Source organism: Gopherus flavomarginatus, chromosome 3 (assembly GCF_025201925.1).
Source record: "Gopherus flavomarginatus isolate rGopFla2 chromosome 3, rGopFla2.mat.asm, whole genome shotgun sequence".
In the NCBI taxonomy this organism is placed as follows: domain Eukaryota; kingdom Metazoa; phylum Chordata; order Testudines; family Testudinidae; genus Gopherus; species Gopherus flavomarginatus.
Genome location: NC_066619.1, coordinates 52,052,208 through 52,072,296, shown reverse-complemented (window position 1 = coordinate 52,072,296; position 20,089 = coordinate 52,052,208). Strand labels below are relative to the sequence as shown.

Below are 20,089 nucleotides of genomic sequence, written 5' to 3'. Positions count from 1 at the left end.
CCTTATAAGCATGAGCAGTGGAACAGAAATCCCCTTATCGCCACACCCAATGCATAGTTTTGCTAAAAATTTTAATGTTTCATTTTAAACATTGTTTAAAGGGTGCTGCTTTACCAGAATCTTGAATATAAAAATAATCAAGTTGACAATGTCCTTTATATATTACTGAATCAAAGGTAAACATGAAACAATGTAGTGTGCGAATGTGAAGAGCTGTGTATCACTAAATCAAATACAGTGAATGAACAACTGAATTAAAATTTTCCAGTATCTCACACACAGAGAAATATTATTTTCTTCAGACATCAAAGTACAATAATCTTTAAAGCCATTATTTTATTTTTAATAAAATGATTTTCTAACAATTTACAAACATAATTATTCATATTTTCTAATCACACTGTAAACTTTATCAAATGCAACTAGTTGCTTTGCACTTTTTTTTTTTTAATAAAATGAGCCTCTCTTTAAAAATTAAATAAGGAGTATATTATAATGTTCCTTATTTTCAGAAGGTAACCTCCCAAAAGACATACGGTCCACTAATGTATATGAAATCGCACATTGTTCAAATACATTATTCTCTACAGTAGTATATTTTGAATTGCTTATATTTTGTTAATTACTACAGACTTCAAATAGGTAGGATCTGAAGCATTAAAAATGGTCGATCCATTCATCTCCAGTTTCACACACACTACTCCATTCTTGTAGTTCCTGGGAATCATTTATATTCCATATTCTGGCAAAAGATTTTAGCCTTTTTCTGAAAAACAAAGCCACAAAAATCAAAATAAGGACATGTATTTAAATTTACAAATATATCAATTAGCCACTGAAAACACTGAAATTGTTCTAAAGTATTTTGCATGCTGTAAAAAAAGGAACAAGACTTATGAGCTCAAAGTAAAATCTTCCAATAAGTCAAAACACTATGTTAACAATGCCCACTGTAAATATGTGGGTAAAATTTTCTACAATATACATTTAATATTTTTGGTCACTATGATAGGCTCATGAAATGCAACAAATTATCTTCATGAGGCTGCCACGGTACAGAAAGCAACAAGCAAATGGCACAAAAGACTGAGCACAATATAAGTCAATGAAGAGAAATAGGAAAGTGATTTACATAGATAAGAATGTTAAAAACAATGCCAATATTCATTCAATAGCAGTAGTACAAGCATATATTTCAGCAATGGAAGAGACTAGAAAAACAATGTAGATATATTCTCATAATTTGTAAGTAAATGCACAAATCCAATTCCTTTTTTTAATTTTTGAGACCCAAGAAAGATAGTGAGTCAGAGAAACTAAGTAGAAGCAAGATATTTAAAATGAGTGAGAATGTATTTCTGATATTTCACATGAATATGAAAAGCTAGTGAAGTCCTCAAATATATCCAATTAATTTTCCCATATAACATGCAATGAGGTACAGAAAAAACTGACGAGTCAGCTGGCGTTGTAGGTCTAGCGGAAGCACAATATATTGCTATGTAAGGATCCAATTTTGATCCTCAAGATCATGTCCACATTTCCAGATGGGAAGCAGCTGAGAGCATACTAAATTCCAGTGGGAATGAACCACTTTTCAACTGCCCATGACCCTATCTGGCAAGAGTCATGTTAACAGAAGAAGATGCATCTACCAATAAATAATAGATGCATATTATCTAATTAACCATACTGCACAATTTTAAGAAACCTTTCTATCCCAAAAATACGAGTGCTTTTCTTTTTTTGTTAAATTTCATTTTAAAATGTAAACATTCAAAATATTCAATATTACTATTAGAACCCTGTTGGGTATTTTTTGTCAGAAACTGTTGATTCATCAAAAGGTCTCAATTTTGTTCTGATCTAGAATGGAAAAATTTTGAAATCTCAAAAATCATCATAGGACAGGAAAACCATTTCCTATGACCTAATTACTATCAGCCCAATAATGCTTTTGTCTTTGACAGAGTATATCACAAAGTAATGCTGCAGATCAAAGAAATGGGGATATTTCAACAAAAAGGTTTCTCAACTCAGACCAATAATTGGAACCTGCGTCTCTCACATCCCAGATGTATGTCCTAACAATTAGGATATAGAGTGAGTTGCTTTCTTTTTCGGGCCCAATAAATATTTAATTATGCAAAGGAAACAGATCCAACATGAGACACTGAGATACACCCATTCTAGAATCGCCAGCAGTCTGGTGGGGTCAGGACACCTGCCCAGGAAATCTCAAAAATGTTCATGGAATAGGAAAACCATTTCCCATACAGTACTAATTAGTATCAGTCCAACAAAGATTTTGTATCTGACAAATAGCATATCAAAAATTATTGCTGCAGATTAAGGAATAGGGATATTGTAGCAAATCAGTATTTTTTTCTCATAATTTTAAGAGTCAGAAATATAAAGCAACAAAACTAATTATTATTAAAAATGGTTAAAGTCACATTCTTTGGGTAAGAGCATCTGCAAAACTTTGATATTAGTAAAATTATAAAACTGAAATTAATGGCATGCATAGATATATCTGGAAGAAAATGTTTTTATGAAAAAGTAAAAACTGGAACAAAGAATTAGGCACCATACAGATGGAAAACTTCTTATGGTATGCAGTCGAATGACATGTTTGATAATTTTGGACTAGATAACATATACATTACTTTAGGCCCCAGATTCTTGAAGGAATCATGAATTTAAGGATGTTACCTGCAAAGTATACGCAAAAGGTCTACAGCAGCATGTGCACTTCCTGGACCAGTAATACCACCAGCTATATTGAAACTGGAGTTTACACAATAAGGTACTTCCTTCTTTAAAAACAGGTAAAGATGATGAAACATCAAAACCATAAAAACAAAACCTGAAAGTTTTATAAAATTATAATACTATTTACGTCTCCTAAATTATGCAAGTAGATGAAGAGTCTGAATTACACAGCAGTACAGCATGTGGACTGTATGCAAGACTGAATAGTAATTTCCACTTTGAAGTTTATTAATACTATTATTATTTATTCTATTATTTGACAAATATACAATGCTATACAATATCAAGTAAAAACATATTTTAAGGTATATGCATACCACTGCAGTGTTAAGCGTCAGCTATCAATCATAACTCTACATCTCTTGATTTGTGAATACTTGATCTCTCAACTTTTTAGCACTTCATTCCAGAAGGAACGGCCTAAAACTTTTCCTAATAAACAATGCTTGGGACATTTTCTAAAGAACTCTTGATGTCCCTGTGGTTTGCAGTAGGACTTTTTACATTTAGCAGGGGAATAGTTTTGAGTCAAGGAGTGCCTTTTGCTGTCATAGAATCACAGGGTTGGAAGTGACCTCAGGAGGTCATCTAGTCCAACCCCCTGCTCAAAGCAGGACCAATCCCCAGATAGTTTTTTACCCCAGTTCCCTAAATAGCCCCTTCAAGGACTGAACTCACAACCTGGGTTTAGCAGGCCAATGCTCAAACCACTGAGCTATCCCTCCCTGTAATCACATGGCACCATGTAATTCCATACAGATTAGGCAGAGTTGTAAACTTTTGAAAATCACTATTGTCTATCTGTGGTTCCCACAGTTGAGCTTGTTTTTGGCAGCATACCAAAATCTCACAACACTATGGCAGTGTACACTCAGTGCCCTATTGTGTCACGTCAACATTTATAGTTAGGACAAAATCCAAACAGGCAAATGGATTATCTGGATGTTGCTGCTCATTTAAATACTTTTTGCCTTAGGGAGATGGGCATTGCACCAGAAAGCAGGAGGCTCTGAGTTCAGAAATCACTTCTATTGACTACTGCTGCTAATTCTGTACCCTTCACAATTCTTATTAAGCAAAACCTCAAACCACACAAATATTTCACAAGTTTGGAGCAGAACCCTGATCTCTAATATAGGAACTCAACTCCTATCTACTTAGCCACATTGCCTCTCAGAAAGAACCCACTGTGATTTTCTCCCTGTCTAGGTTGTCTGTAAAAGAGGCCACTCATATTTCAGTTTCTTGTGTTGTTGTTGTCTAGTGGCTGGTCCACATGAGATAACAGCCTTCTCCTGCTGACAGCTAGCGAAGTTAGTTCTGTAGTTCAGGTAGCAGAACGCTGTGCTGTGCTAGAGTACTGAAGGCACACAGTTCAAATCTTGGTGATGACTCCTGGTGAGGGGTTTACTACAGTTGCTGACAAATGAATTTTCTTTTGCTTTTTCTCTTTTTAAAAAACTACGTATAAAAAGCTATCTTAAAAGAATAACTATGTAAGCTTAATTATAAGAACTAGAAAAGTAAGACAAGCCAGAATTAACGTTACCTACTCAACTAAGGTTAGATTATAAACACTGCCTTAGCTGGTTTAAATTGTTTTCTCTTTGCATAGCAGTTTTTAATGACTTTAGAAGCTCACTACAGCAGATGATAAAATTAAGACATTTATGAGCAACTTGAGGTTTTACTTTTGAATTACAGGCCATATAATACTGACAAGTGTAAATTACTGCATAATTTTTCTTCAACCTTTTATATATCCTCTATGTATATATTAAGGTGTTACTGTCCTTTTCTTAGAACGTGACAGGATAAGAACTGGCTTTAAGCTCTGTAGACTGCTTAGGTTCAAAGGAATTGTTTGTACCCCAAAATAATTAGGACCTAAAAAATTTGCCCTGGAAATCCTTCTGTCTATATTATTTATTATAATCAGAAAGAGCTTGATCTATATTACATTGCTAAGAGCTGGTTTGATTTCACATTTCAGAAGAGACTCAGAAAAAATCATTAAAGTTAGTACAAGTCATCTTACAGTACAGATCTATTATGTACAAACCAACACAAATAGAAGAATCCTTACAGACTTCAACATTTTATGAGTCTTTAAATCAGACATAGAAATAACTATTTACAGTACCTATCTGTACTTCTGACTAACCTGTTTACATACAGTTGTTAAAATGTTATAAGGTCTATAAAAAGTTATGCCAATTAATACACTAGAGAATTATCCATCACCTGTTGTATAAGACAGCCCCGAATGGAGCACCCTGTACTGGCAGACTAGGGAAGAAATAGGATACCTTCCTCAGTTTCCCTCCTTCAGAGGCCACAGTAACTCCATGCCAGATTTCTTACCTCAATCATACCCTACTTTGGGGCCAGTTTATTACCAAAAGAGTGCAAAACAGTTGATAACAAAAGACCCCAAACATAGTCTATTTATCACCCCACTATAGAGAGTCCTTAAAAAAAAAAATCACACATTCTCTTGTCCATCAACATAGCACATGCCAAATTCTAGCATCTTCCAACACACCTGGGCTCCTTATCAGTCCTTTTCTGTCTCTCTCCCAGGATAGCCACCCAGCCCTTCCAACTGGAGCATAACCCCACTCTTCCCAGTGGGAACCTCCACAGACCCTGTGCTGGGAGATCATCCTCACCGTTCCCCTAGGGCCCCTCTCCAGCATGAAGACATCAATGTATAAGCCCATTTGCAGCTACTCTGCTTTCAGCCCTCTCCAGCCCTCAGCTTTGGATCTTCATTTTAGCAGTTAGACTAATTCCTCTGTTACTCAATGGCCTTCAGCCCTCTCCAGCCCTGGCTCTTTGGGCTTGAGGAAGTCAGCCAGTAAACCTCTCTTGCTGTTCTCTTGCCTTCAGCCTTCCCCCAAGAACCATGTACAGCAGTAATACTCAGGCCTCAGTGGTTCAGGAGCCAAATTAGCAATCAACATTATCCAAAAGAGCCACAGTAGTATGAATTCACTGTTACATTTACTCTCTCTCAATAAAATTCTCACAGCAAAATGACTGACCAAGTATTATATTTTAATCAACTACAATTGGTTAATAACATAGTAATTGGTTGGTTAATAATTAAATCACACGGTGTTTTAATATCTATATTTAAGATATATCAAAGAGCCACAGCAGACACATTAAAGAGCCACTTCGGCTCTCAAGCCTCAGTTTGAGCATCACTGATGTACAGCTTCCTTCAGGAAGCTCCTAGTCTCCTGGGCTCTGGCAGCTCTGAGCCGCCAGTATCTCACTTCCAGGCAGTTCTCACCTGCCCTTCACCTGACCAACTCCTCCACTGTCTCAGTCTCTTCCCATTTATATGGCCCAGTTGCCTTCTCTTAAGCCTAACTTGGAAGCAGATGATTAATCACAGGTACATTGGCTTCTTCCTTCTTAAAGGATCAATGTCACCCTGTGATACCTACGTAATGTACAGTATATGTATAAGCACATATCTGAAATTTAATATCAGTAAAAACATTAAAATCCCTAAGTTTCTGGAAAATGTAAAGTTTTGAGGTTTATCAAAGCTAATACAAAAAGATATACTCTTAATTAAATCAGAAACAAAGCTATCCAGATCCTTCTCTATTTTTATAAATAGCTAGCAAACTCTAAGTCTTAAGCAAATAAATTGAAATTATTTTTAATTTAAAAAATATCCGGGCTAAGCATGTTAAGACATCAACTAATCTTTTTAGTACCTATTAATAAATAAGAAGTTATGTGAATAGACATCACATTTATATTTATTTTCTTCCTGAAGAAAAAGTAAAAATATGTTTTAGACCAGTGGTTCTTAATCTTTACTGCAGCCTGCACCCTTTTGGTTCTCAAAATATGTTCTCGCACCCCTTATCAAAAATCATTGAAGTAGGTAAGTTCTTTAAACCTATATTTTTTGTTTGTATATTACAGTAATCGTTACAAAATTTAATAAATACATAGGTTGGATGAAACAAAGTAGTTGTACTTACGTGCCTGTGCTTAATTTGTGTTTTCTATGTTTTACCTTCTAAAAAAATCTGGCATGTCTCACACCCCCAGGGGGTGCATTCACCTCTGGTTAAGAACCACTGTTTTAGATGAATAAATCAGCTTACTAAAAGTTGCTGTTAAAGATTAAAAATTGTTTCTGTGTACACTAGTTCATATTTAAAAAAAAACAAATATACTGAATATTTTAGGTAGTTTAAACCTTTGATAGGGTGACTGAATATACAATTAATTTCAATTATTTAATTTACAAAGCTTAGATTAAAAAGGATAGCATGATTTCATACACTTTCTCACACATGATTTCAAGAGCTGTTTTCATTTTATCTTAATTAAGTATTTAAGTGTGTCTGGTATAACTCTTAATGCTCTTTCTGATACCCCATTTACTGGGAAAAGCTCCCCTACTCACGTCTGAAGGTTTCATTACAAACAGAAGAATTCATCACAATTATTCTGACCTTTTCATATTCACTAATCCCTCAAGCTCCTTTGATTTGTGAGCTGCCTTCTTTAAGATTTCTTCAGGAACATCTGCTAGTTTAGCAACATTTAGTCCATAACTCCTTGCAGCAACTCCTCTAGTTATTTGATAAAGAAAAGTGATAAATTCAGGATTCTCTTCATCTTCAGATCCTAGACAATAAGTAAAAGAAAAATCACTATTGTATCAATAAAACTCAAAGTCCTGAAGATTGAGTTGACAGAACAACAACATATTATCTGCACAATTCACAGAATCATAGAATATCAGGGTTAGAAGGGACCCTCAGGGGGTCATGTATCTTCCTTAATAACCATACCCTACAAGGAACATTAAGCCAAAAAAAAAAAAACAAAAAACAAAAAAAAAAAACCCAAACAAACAACAACAAAAAAAACCAGTTATCTCAAGTGCCAAAATATCTCCAGCTACTAGTATACTTTGCATAGCCCCTTTCCAATAGGTTTACTCTCATTTGGGGACTGATTGAGAAGTTGTGTGTGTGGAGAAGCTACAGAATTGGGCCCTATCTCTTTGTAAGGCTGGCAAAGTTACTGACACTAATTTAGGCTATGTTTACACTGGACACTACTGATGGTGACATGTAGGATATGTGTAGGTATGCATCACAATGAAAAGTGGCTTCATCTCACTGTGGTATGTTTCTACACATATCAGTGAAAGGCTGTGGCGGCAGAATGCATTTGGAAAAGGCTCCAGGGGCAGGGAGCTGCCAGAGTCTCTCTGCTGCCTCCATCCTGCCAGAGCCTCTCCTCACTGCCAGAGTCCTTTTTCTGTGGCTGAGGCCATGTCTACACTAAAGAGAAAAGTCTGTCTAAGCTATGCAATTTGAGTTATGTGAATAGCATAACTCAAATCAACGTAGCTTAGATCTACTTAACGCGGAGTGATGTCGACGGGAGCCACTATCGACCGCCGATGCATCGATCGCGGCAGCGTCGATCCTCTAGTAAGCATAGACAAGCCCTGAAAAAAGGCTCTAGCAGCTCCTGTGGCAGGGAAAAGTACCGGCAGTGGTGAGGCAGTGGGACTCTACACTGCTAAAAGTAGCAGTGTAGACAGGGGAGGCAATGCTCAGGCATGTAGAGAGTGGCGTACAATATGTACCCTAAAGGTTTATATGCATCTTTACTCATCTAAACAATGCCTTACTAGCTACACTGTTCTATATACCCATGTTAGTGGGGTGTGCAGTGAATGTACTCTACATGCTGCCGTAAGTAGTGATCAGGGTAGACATACCCTTAGTGTACAGTTTAAATACATAAAACTACACTAGTTCTCCAGAACATAATACCATGTCTCTCCAATATTCCTGAACAGACATGGAGGAATGTAGAAAGTGCCAGGACCCATGCATGCAGGGTCTTTGCACACCCAGCACACCAAAAGGCTCTCTGGTCAACAGTGAGTTAGGTGCCTGGTCTTGATCTGACGAAGAGTAGAGGGTGGGGATGGTGGAGCTGCAGTTACAGTTGGAAGTTATAGATAAGGGTTGTCTTCCAAAGGTTCAGGTGGGAGCACAAAAGTCATCATGGCTATTGGGACCATGATGATTCCTTTCCTCTGTCCCTGTGGAGATCCCCAGTGCATACCCCACTTATTCAGGCTTTGTGTTGAGAACAGAGAAGAGAAATTGATCCCAATCACTGCCATTCAATCGTTGTTCTTTTCTTTGGAAAATAATGAGGAGCTCTCAGTGGTGAAGCTCAGCTTGACTCAGCCTTTGAGTCAGCTGTTTTGAACTCAATGCCATGGCTTCAAGCCAGTGGAGTTGGCCTTTGCCATCCCAAAACATGACAAAGAAGGGGAGCCGGCAACAAAGCAGGAGAGGTTTGACAGAGCATAAAATAGAGGATAAGCCAAGCGAAAACTTTGCAAAATATATCAAAAAGTCTAACTCTGATGAAGTTATTCAAATCTGAAGATAACAAACAAACAAAAGAAAGATAAGGGTAGTAATAGACACCACTGAGCTCCTGCTCACAGCCTATGATGGGGTGGAGGTGGGAGAGAGATAGGACTGCACCTCTTATATGTTCTCAGGAGAGGAAACATGAAAATACAGGCGGCGTGCATGCTCAGACCAACTCACATTGCTATCTAGAAAGCTACTACAGCATGCATAATATGAAGAATGGGGTCCATGTTTAAAGAAGAGGAAAAATTTAATATTAATTTCCTTCTCATCTCATTAACATAATGAGAATATCAAATCAGCCTGATAACCAGACCATAATATTTAAATATTGTATTTTTTTTGTGAATGAGATAGTTTGATGATCAGGCAGGTGATTTCCTTCATTAGGAATGCCACCGTAGGTATGACATCATAAAAAACATCAGCCAATTAGAGCATGACTTTAGACAATCAGTGCTCAAAATGCATGTATCCTCATTTCTTGTCATTTAAATAAAACATAACACTGAGGTCAAATTCTACCTATTATATGTTGGTTGATGGCTCACACTGAAAGAAATGAGAGTTATGTGCATATATGCCAGTGCGGGTTTTTGAAACATCGAGGTAGCGGTGTACAATGTCACCCGATATAACACGAATTTGGAAATAACGCAGTAAAGCAGTGCTCGGGGGGTGGGGGAGGGCCACAGTGCTGTGCACTCTGGTGGATCAAAGCAAGTTCAATATAACACGGTTTCACCTATAACGCGGTAAGATTTTTTGGCTCCCAAGGACAGCGTTATATCAAGGTAGAGGTGTAGTTACAACTATTTGAGTACACTTTTTAAACCAGTTAGCTTGAGAATATCATGTAAACAATAACATATAATATTTTAAAATCTGGTGTTCAAAGTGTACTAGATGCTGTGTATACAAATAAGGAGACAAAAGGTTCCTAGTTCTGATATATTTACAGTTTAAATAAACAATATATCCTAAAGCTAATTAATCATGAAACAAAGAAATAAACATGTTTCAGTTTTCAAGCAAACAAGATTTAAGATATAAACTGAGATTCTTAAAGCATTCTAGTGGATTCAGACATGCATCTTCATCATATTTGTGTTTAAATACCCAAATCTCAACCTATATCTTTATATTCGTAATACTAGTAATCTCAGACAATTTCATACTGTACCTTTTTGTTGTTCACTTTCTTCTTCATTCACCAGGAAGGCCATGTGGTAGTTCCCAACCTGCTCTGGGTATATCTTTTCTAGATCACATACTGAGGGGTAGTGAGTGACAAACAGTGTCAATGATTCTACCTACAGCAAAAGATACACATGTATGAATACTTTTTTCAATAGACGTTTAGTACTGGTGTCCTCTCTTCCATAGTTCTTCACTCTGTGAAGCTGAACACATGCACATTGCTCCACAAAGGAAAAAATCATCTTGCAGACCTTCTTAGCATAGCATTCAGAGTTCCCCTATAATACAGATACAAATACATTTTAAACACTTACATCTCTGATAAAATGCTCAAGTGTAGCATAGGCAATAGCAATTCCATCATGTGTGCTAGTTCCTCTCCCCAGTTCATCCAATATTACTAGTGAACTTGAGGTTGCTTTTCTTATTATCTCTGCTGTATCTGTTAGTTCCTCCATGAAAGTACTCCGACCCTTGTATATGTTGTCTGCAGCACCCATTCTGCAACCAAAAACAAGGCAGTTTGTTTAATTTATTAAATTCAAATCACAAGACCCCGTGTTTTGGAAAACAAGCATAAAAAATTCAATACTTTTGAAAACCAAATCAGCTTCCTATAAAACTTTTCTTCTTGTTCCAAGGACATAGACATATAGCTTGATTATTCAATATCTGTAAAAGAAACAACAAAGTCTATCCCATACAATTCTAAACCTCTTTTAAAAAAAAGTTACAATAATACACAGATGCAAAAGCAAAGTCATTCTAAACAAAAGAAATATCCTGTAGTATAATGATATGTAAGTAACAAATGTGCCCTAAAGTGATGTACTGACCTTGAAGGATTCTAGGGAAGAACCTTTCCAGGTCACCAGTAATCTGGCTTGCTAAAAGGCAAGTAAACCCATTATACCTGTATCTGCTTCAGGAGTTCTATAAAACCAGCAGAGGTTTAAACAAGTGAGTTTACTTGGCATGTGGTCCTTGTTATTTTGACAACAAATCCTGCTGGAAAAGCATAACCTGCTTGAAAAGGCCAGGGAACTCAAGAGACTTGCTATCCCACCGTAGGGACTCTAGTGAAGATAGAAGAATTATTCTTCATTACAGTCTATGCTTTGGACAGTTTGTTTCTCTTTCTTGTAAGCACTTTTATTAATGTCAAACAGAGGCAGCTGAGCTAGGACCTGAAGTAGAGAGATCCTGGGGGTGCTTTTTGGTTTTTTTTGTTTGTTTGTTTTTTGTTCTGCTAAATGAATCAAATAAATGTCACATTCCAGGCAAGAGGGAAAACATCATTAAACAAAGTGTCTGGGTGCCTCATTTATGGTGGGGAAATCTAGGCTTTGTTACAGAACTTAATATTCAGAATAGAAGAGGAATCAAGGCATAGCTGAAAGTAGCAGGTATTGACATTCCCAAATGTAGGTGCAGAATCAACTCATGGCCTCTGGAATTTGTGCACTCAAGCAGTGTTTCACTCTGAAGAGACCTCTGGACAATTATCATAGTTTGGTCTTGCAAACAGTAATATTTGGTGAATGGGAATTAATGTAGTAGTTTGTCTCAGTTAAAGAAGCAATCTTGCTGATATCCTTTAAAATCATTAGGAGAAAAAGATTTAGCAAACATTGTATGGGACTGAAGAGCGGTCTTCCATTATCTAACACAATTGTTTCAGAACTGCTCACTTGTAACTGAACATACCGGAATGGCCCCAATGAACTCATTTTTGTGTTAAGGTCAGTATTGACTTGTCTTTGTTTATTTTCACACTTAATTGGATGAACAGAAGCAGAATCTGCTGGATGAAGTCTGCTACATATTGACAAGACTTGCCATGAAGCAGATAGTCATGTCAGACTGGGAACACCTGGATTCCCAGTTTCCTGAGGTTAGCTGCCACTACTGCATGGCACTTTGTGAACATAGCTGTGGACAGGCCAAATGGCAGTACTCTATAGTGGTAATGGCAGCCTCCCACTAGGAAGCTTAGATACCTTCTGTGGGCTGGGTGGACTGAGGTATGAAAAGAGGCATCACATATGCAAACTACAGGTGGAATGGCTTTTCTGTGAAACAAGTCCAGCTTCTTGGTCTCTGTCTTTAGGTGTTGACCTTTCTTACCCCAATGAGTCTTCTCATTGGCTGCTGCCACCACCAGTGAGCCTGGTGTGGTATCAGTGTAAAATTGTTCAAATCCTTGACAGAGGACTTAATAGCAGCAGTCTTCTCTCTAAGATGTTGGAGCCAGTAAGGCAGGGGTTTGCACAGTAGTTGGGAGGGTCTAATAGATCTTCATGTATTGGGAGATATGATGACCTGATATAGAGGTATGGAGAATATCAAGGAGCTTTTCAGGTTTGTCTTGGACTATACTGACAGGAATCTTTAGGGTAGAGATGACTTTTAATGTCTTGAAATGTTTTACAGTCCTGCTTGCAATCCCTCATCTGATCATGTGTTGGTGATGTCTGGCTGCACACACACACCTCAACACACAAACACACCAACACTCATACACACACACCCCACTCCATAAAGGAAAAAAAAAATCCTTGCAGATGTGCTTAGTGTAGCATTCAGAGTTCCCCTTTAATACAGAAACAAATACATTTAAAAGTGTATGACAGATTAAACACTTACATCTCTAATAAAATGTTCAAGTATAGCATAAACAATAGCAATTCCTTCATGTGTTCTAGTTCCTTCCTCTCCCCAGTTCATCCAATATCACTAATGAACTTGAGGTTGCTTTGAGGTGAGTGATTTGGGACTAAAGTGCAATACTGAAGTAGTTCTGAGCATAAGGAATGTCCCCTAGAGGCCAAGACGGTCAAAGGTGTAGAAAGCATAGGGAGACAGTGGCTAATGGAGAGGTTACCGAGGATCTGTATCCTTTTGGAGAAGTGGGTGGCAACCTCAGCAACAGTGACCCAGAGATGGTCATGTTCAGGATCCTGACAAAAGAAGAAAGGAGAGCGGCAGAACACCGCCCCTGGACTTCAGAAAAGCAGACATTGACTCCCTCAGGAAACTAATGGGCAGGATCCCCTGGGAGTCTAATATGAGGGAGAAAAGAGTCCAGGAGAGCTGGCTGTATTTTAAAGAAGCCTTATTGAGGGCACAGGAACAAACCATCCCAATGTGCAGAAAGAATAGCAAATATGGCAAGTGACCAGCTTGGCTTAACAGAGAAATCTTCGGTGAGCTTAAACACAAAAAGGAACCTTATAAAAAGTGGAAACTTGGACAGACGACTAGAGAGGAGTATAAAAATATTACTTAAGCATGCAGGGGTGTAATCAGGAAAACCAAAGCACAATTGGAGTTGCAGCTAGCAAGGGATGTGAAGAGTAACAAGAAGGGTTTCTGCAGGTATGTTAGCAACAAGAGGAAAATCAGGGAAAGTGTGGGACCCTTACTGAATGAGGGAAGCAACCTAGTGACAGATGATGTAGAAAAAGCTGACGTACTCAATGCTTCTTTTTTTTTTGCCTTGGTCTTCACAGACAACGTTAGCTCTCAGACTACTGCAGTGGGCAGCACAGTGTGGGGAGGAGGTGAGCAATCCTTAGTGGTTAAAGAATAGGTTAAGGACTATTTAGAAAAGCTGGACATACACAAGTCGATGGGGCTGGAGGCAATGCATCCAAGGGTGCTGAGGCAGTTAGTTGATGTGATTGCAGAGCCATTGACCACTGTCTTTGAAAACTCGTGGGGATCGAGGGAGATCCCGGACGATTGGAAAAAGAGAAATATGGTGCTCATCTTTATAAAAGAGAAGAAGGAGAATCCAGGAAACTACAGTCCCTGGAAAAATCATAGCAGTACGTCCTCAAGGAATCCATTTTGAAGCACTTTGAGGAGAGGAAGGTGATCAGGAACAGTCAACATGCATTCACCAAGGGCAAGTCATGCCTGACCAACCTGATTGCCTTCTATGATGAGATAACTGGCTCTGTGGATATGGGGAAAGTGGTGGACATGATATACCTTGACGTTAGCAAAGCTTTTGATATGGTCTCCCACAGTATTCTTGCCAGCAAGTTAAAGAAGTATGGATTGGATGAATGGACTATAAGGTGGATAGAAAGCTGGCTAGATCGTCAGGCTCAACGGGTAGTGAAGAATGGCTCGATGTTTAATTGGCAGCCGATATCAAGCGGAGTGCCCCAAGGGTTGGTCCTGGGGCCAGGTTTGTTCAACATCTTTATTAATGATCTGGATGATGGGATGAATTGCACCTTCAGCAAGTTTGCAGATCACACTAAGCTGGGGGGAGATGTAGATATGCTGGAGGGTAGCGATAGGGTCCAGAGTTACCTAGACAAATTGGAGGATTGGGCTAAAAGAGATCGATGAGGTTCAACAAGGACAAGTCCAGAGTCCTGCACTTACAGCGGAAAAATCCCATGCACTGCTGCAGGTTGGGGACCGACCGGCTAAGCGGTAATTCTGAAGAAAAGGACCTGGGGATTACAGTGGATGAGAAGCTGGATATGAGTCAACAGTGTGCCCTTGTTGCCAAGATGGCTAGCGGCATATTGGGCTGCATTAGTAGGAGTGTTGCCAGCAGATCGAGAGAAGTCATTATTCCCCTCTATTTAGAACTGGTGAGGCCACATCTGGACTACTGTGTCCAGTTTTGGGTTCCCCAATACAGAAAGGATGGGAAAGAGTCAATACCAGGGCCATTGGTACTGTAGTCATCGATACCAAGAGCCTCAACGTCATAGAGCCACTACCAGGCAATCTCTGAGGCAACAGAGTATCAGTTCCTGAAGCAGAGTGTCTAGTGCCTTAATGGGCACTACAAGAAGTCTTCTTAGATCTTGAGCTACCCTTAGACTCAGTCAGTTGAGAGGATCTACAGGTCATGGAAGTTGAAGGGCATGGAGGAGAAGAGAGATGTCTCTTCTCTCTCTCCATCTTATTCAGTTTTTTCCCCCTCTGAAAAGAATTTCCCAGAGGTAGACAACGGGTATGCTTATCTTTGAGCTGGGGCATGATTCGTAGCTTGAGGAGATATAACTGTGCTAGCTCTGATCAGCAGAGTGAATGGCAGGATGTGCTGCTAGCTGTCCTCAGAAGATACCCATCAGAGATGCTAGGTATGTACTTGGGGCAGGTAGTTCCTCCTGCCATTCATGTGGCCTCACACAAAAGGCAGTCCTTGAATTTTGGAGATTTATGTTCAGTCATGTCTACTAAAGTGTAGTAGACTAACGAGTATCACCCAGGTAAACAAAGAAAAAGGAAAAAAGAAACTCTATAAAAATTCCAGACAAGATTCTAAATTTGTCCAATCAAAGGAGTCCTGACCATAAACTGACCAAAAGAATCCATTGCAAGGGCACTGGACAAACACACACCAAAAGTGAAAAGTATTATATATGGACAAGCATTTGAAGAAGAATCCTTTTTTCTGACTAAGCTATCTTTGTTGCCATAGTGAATTTCCTATACTTAATCTAAATGTCCAAATTTGGGATTATTTTTTATTTTTCCTTCTAATTATCTGGATTTTTCTTACTCTTGATTGGCCATCCTTATGTCCTAAGTACATGATTTTTAACGATGAAAAATCAATTCGAAACTCTCAGTTCTACTTATCATTCACTTTACCATTGTTTACATAGTTTCCATGGAGCCCTCAAATCTATCTAGCAATTTGTTAATCTAGTCTACATTCACAGAAATAAAGATTTTAAGAACTTCCTGACTAAATGTTCAAGCTCCAAGCAGAAGTGAAGTGGCCATTATCTTTTCCTCATTCTTAGCAATGGCTGTAAAAATAAGTCTTAAACATTGAAATCTACCTCAATCCAATCCAACTGATGAAACAAAAACCTGATAAAGTTTAAAAATGTCATAAAAACTATTAATGTCACCAATGAAGCAGTATGGATCTAATTTTCTGTAACTGTTCATGAACATTATACTTTTGGAATTCCTTAAGATCATTAAGAATCAATAAAATCTCAACAATGCTTAGAAATAAGGGCTATCAAAAATTTTGTGTTGGCAACAATTCACAACATTAAATGCTGACATGTAAAGCAAATCAAATAAAGCATTCATTCCTTAATTTAGATTACATTATTTTTATCATGTCATAAATGTTTTACAGTGATATTTGTGGTTTAAATTATTGATTTGAATACAAATTTAGGTTAGTGAATCTTTTTTCAACTCTGAATCAACTTCTAGAAGGCTCTACGTACAATTGTTTTGACTTAATTTTTGAATGTCTGGTTTAGCCCTTGTGAATTGTTCATGAAATCATAATCTTATGCCTCTTTTGCATAGATATTACTAATGTCTTTACTTAGAATCCAAATACCTCTAGCACAGTCGAGAACAGTAGTAAATATTGGCTGGGTTACTATCCTTATACTGGTTATGTTCAAGAGAAATGTTACAGATATTCGTTCAGGCTCTGATCCTGAAAACACTTACACACAGATTTAGTTCTGCGAGTAGCCCCATTAAAATCTAGGAGTTTCTAGGTATTTTTATCCAGGTGCCCACAGTATGGGATGGGCTAAATTTTTATATTTTATGAATAGAAAAAAAATACACCTAGCTATATATTTTTGTGTGTGTGTATATATATATATATATATATATATATATATATATATATATATATATACATATATATATATATACACACACATACACACACACACACACACTCTACACCCATTACTGTGGTAGAAAATACTAGATAGACAGAAAAATGTAGTATGACTGGGGAAACAACAGTGATACCAGAAGGGAAGCATCCAGATAGCCTATGAACTATCTATAGTGGCCTTTACTCGAAGCCAGAGGCAGAGAAAGATAACCATGGCTGAATGATAGAACACACAAAGGAAATGCATTGAAGAACAGGATGTAATATTCCAGATTGCAACAGGAATGTTACCAGCTCCATTTAGTAGTTGCTGGCAGGAGTAGCACATTATATTAAACTTCCAATTCTGTAGAATTTGTTATTAAAAATATTTATAATATGTAAACCCAGTAGTATTGTTATATTTTGTAAATGATATTGTGTAAACAAGTAATGTGATCATGAGCTCCTCTTAAGTGCTGGCGAGAGAGTCATCGGTGCAGAGCAAATGGAGTTTGGCTAGAAACAAATTGCTAGATAAGATCCGAGACATCCAAACAAATAAAGCAATTTTTGTACAATTAAAAGCTCTTTATCTCACTGTATTCAATATACAACATAAGACCATTTCAGTGGTTATTACTTTTTTGTGAAAAGTTCCAAATAGTAAAGATCTTAAGATACAGACTATAACAGCATTATTGCAAGAATATTTCAGAATATATTATCTGATGTGCAACATGATGTAGTTCCATTTAAATCAGTAGCACTGAGTGTTTAACTATGTGCTCTCCACTCACATAACAGATGCATGAAAGCCCACTGGGAGAATGGTGTCCTTAGGCGAGGTCTACACTCGAAAGTTAAATCAACCCAGCTATGACTCTCAAGGGTATGAAAATTCCACATCCCAGAGCAATGCAGTTAAGCAGACCTAACCTCTGGTGTTGACAGTGCTAAGTCAACGGAAGAATTCTCCTACTGACCTATATACTGCCTTTTGGGGAGGCAGATTAACTATGCTGACAGAAGAACCCCACCCATCATGGTAGCAAATGGCTATATTGAAGAGGTACAGTGGAGTAGTTGCAGCTACAATGTTTCAAGTGTAGACTAGCCCTTAATGTGTCTTCACTGCAAGGGGGGTGGGGTGCATTCTTAACTCAGGTTAGCTAAATTTACTCAGATTTTAATTCAGGGTATGGCTACACTTGCAGCTGTACAGTGCTGGGAGTTAAACTTGTCTTCGTACAGCTGAGTAGGGAAAGCACTGCAGTCTGTCCACACTGACAGCTGCCAGCGCACTGTCGTGGCCACATTTGCAGTACCTGCAGCGGCATTGGGAGCAGTGCATTATGGGCAGCTATCCCAGCATTCAAGTGGCTGCAACGTGCTTTTCAAAAGGGGGGGTGAGGGTGGGGGAGAGTGTGTGGATTTTGGAGCCGACACTGTGTCAGCTCCCTGCCTTGCAAGTTCTGACTCCCTTCCCCACCCCCTCTCACTCACTGAAAGCAAACAGCAGCTGTTTTTTTCCTCACAGACCAGATAAGCAGCCGCTCCGAAACAGACCCCCTCGCCTCCCGCCTGCCGTGCTGCTTCTCTCCTCAAGCAAACACTAGCTGTGGGCGTTCCAAAGGGAGCCCCCCTGCCTCTGTTCATTCACAGCAAACAGGAGCTGTGTTTGTTTTTTTGATAAGCAGCTCTGGGAGCCCAGAGTTCACAACAAAACAAAGAGCAGAACCTTCACTTAAAAGCATTATGGGAAGCTTCCCGAGGTCAGTCACAGCGTACTAAGATTATTCCCTGTTTACACTGGCACCCTGGCACTGCAGTAGCAGCGCTATACTCTTAATTCCTCTCGTTGAGGTGGAGTACATGCAGCGCTGTAGCCAGGGAGATACAGCGCTGTATGTGCCTTGCCAGTGTGGATGGGGAGTGAGTTATGGCACTATAAAGCCACCAACAGCGCTGTAACTCTCAAGTGTAGCCAAGGCCTCAGGTTAGCAGCTGAAGTTTAACCCCATGCTTCTCTCCAGGGTTTAAACTGAACTGCTAAAGGGAGTTAAAAGCCAAGTGGCCATTTCTTCATTTCTATTTTAAATCTGGATTAGCTAACACAAGTTAAGAATACTTTGCTTATTTGTGGTGAAGACATACCCTCAGGGTATGTTTACATGGCAACAAAACATTTCTGGCTGGCCTGAGCCCCATGAGCCTCACTCGCGCTTGTGGGGCTCAGGCTTTCGGGCTAAAAAATTGCAGTGTACACGTTCAGGCTCAGGTGAGAGCCCAGGCTCTAGGGCCCTACCCCTTCGTAGGGTCTCAGAGCCTGGGCTCCAGCCTAGCCCAAACATTTACACAGCAATTTTAGAGCCCTGCAGCCTGAGCAAGTTGGGTGTTTTATTACAGCATAGACATACCCTTACAGACAAACAGGTGGTTGCAGCCACATCTCGTTAACATGTGTTTTCTCACTGATAACTGAAAACAAACAATACTGAATGAAATTCTGAAAAATCTGATTAGTAAAAACAAAGGCATTTGGAAAATCCTTGTTTCCAGACAGCTCACATTTTGTATGTAATGAATGACACATTCATTTCCAGTTTAATGCTAAACCAACTGTACAGTTCAATTGAACTTTAATATTTTACACCTTTATGTTGGCAAGGCTCGATTTGCTTTAAAGGCCCATTTGTCTAAAATACAGGTTAGGAAATTGGTTCCTATTGCAGAGGAATGATCTGTCTGCATATTGTCTTTACAGTACTGACTGTATCATCAAATAAGGACATTCGTGCCTCCTAGGATGGTTTGGATTCCCACACACCACAGTAAATAAACCCAGTGTGGCAAGGCACCTCCTTTGCCTTGCTTGCCAGGCTCAGTGTTTTCCCCCTCTGGCGAGAGGTCGGGGGGGAAGAGAAGAGGGGAGGGCAGGGGCCCTGATGTAAATCAGTCCTTCTGCAGAGAGTTTTTATTCCTCACTCAGGTTTTATTTTCCAGTATTTACAAGGTGTGCCTCAGGGTAGGCCCAAGC

At 38.8% G+C, this 20,089-nt stretch overlaps 1 protein-coding gene across 1 annotated transcript in view; it reads right to left on the bottom strand.

Annotated features, from left to right (window-relative positions):
• Nucleotides 1-316: 316 nt before the first annotated feature.
• Nucleotides 317-20,089, bottom strand: part of MSH3 (mutS homolog 3) — a 187,274-nt gene continuing 167,501 nt past the window's right edge. Inside the window, exons 21-24 of the mRNA XM_050946154.1 lie at nt 10,742-10,928; nt 10,411-10,540; nt 7,266-7,440; nt 317-766 (exon numbers count right to left, since the gene is read on the bottom strand). Of these exons, the coding sequence (XP_050802111.1) occupies nt 658-766; nt 7,266-7,440; nt 10,411-10,540; nt 10,742-10,928 (601 nt within the window). The 3' untranslated portion in view covers nt 317-657. The remainder of the gene's footprint in view (nt 767-7,265; nt 7,441-10,410; nt 10,541-10,741; nt 10,929-20,089) is intronic.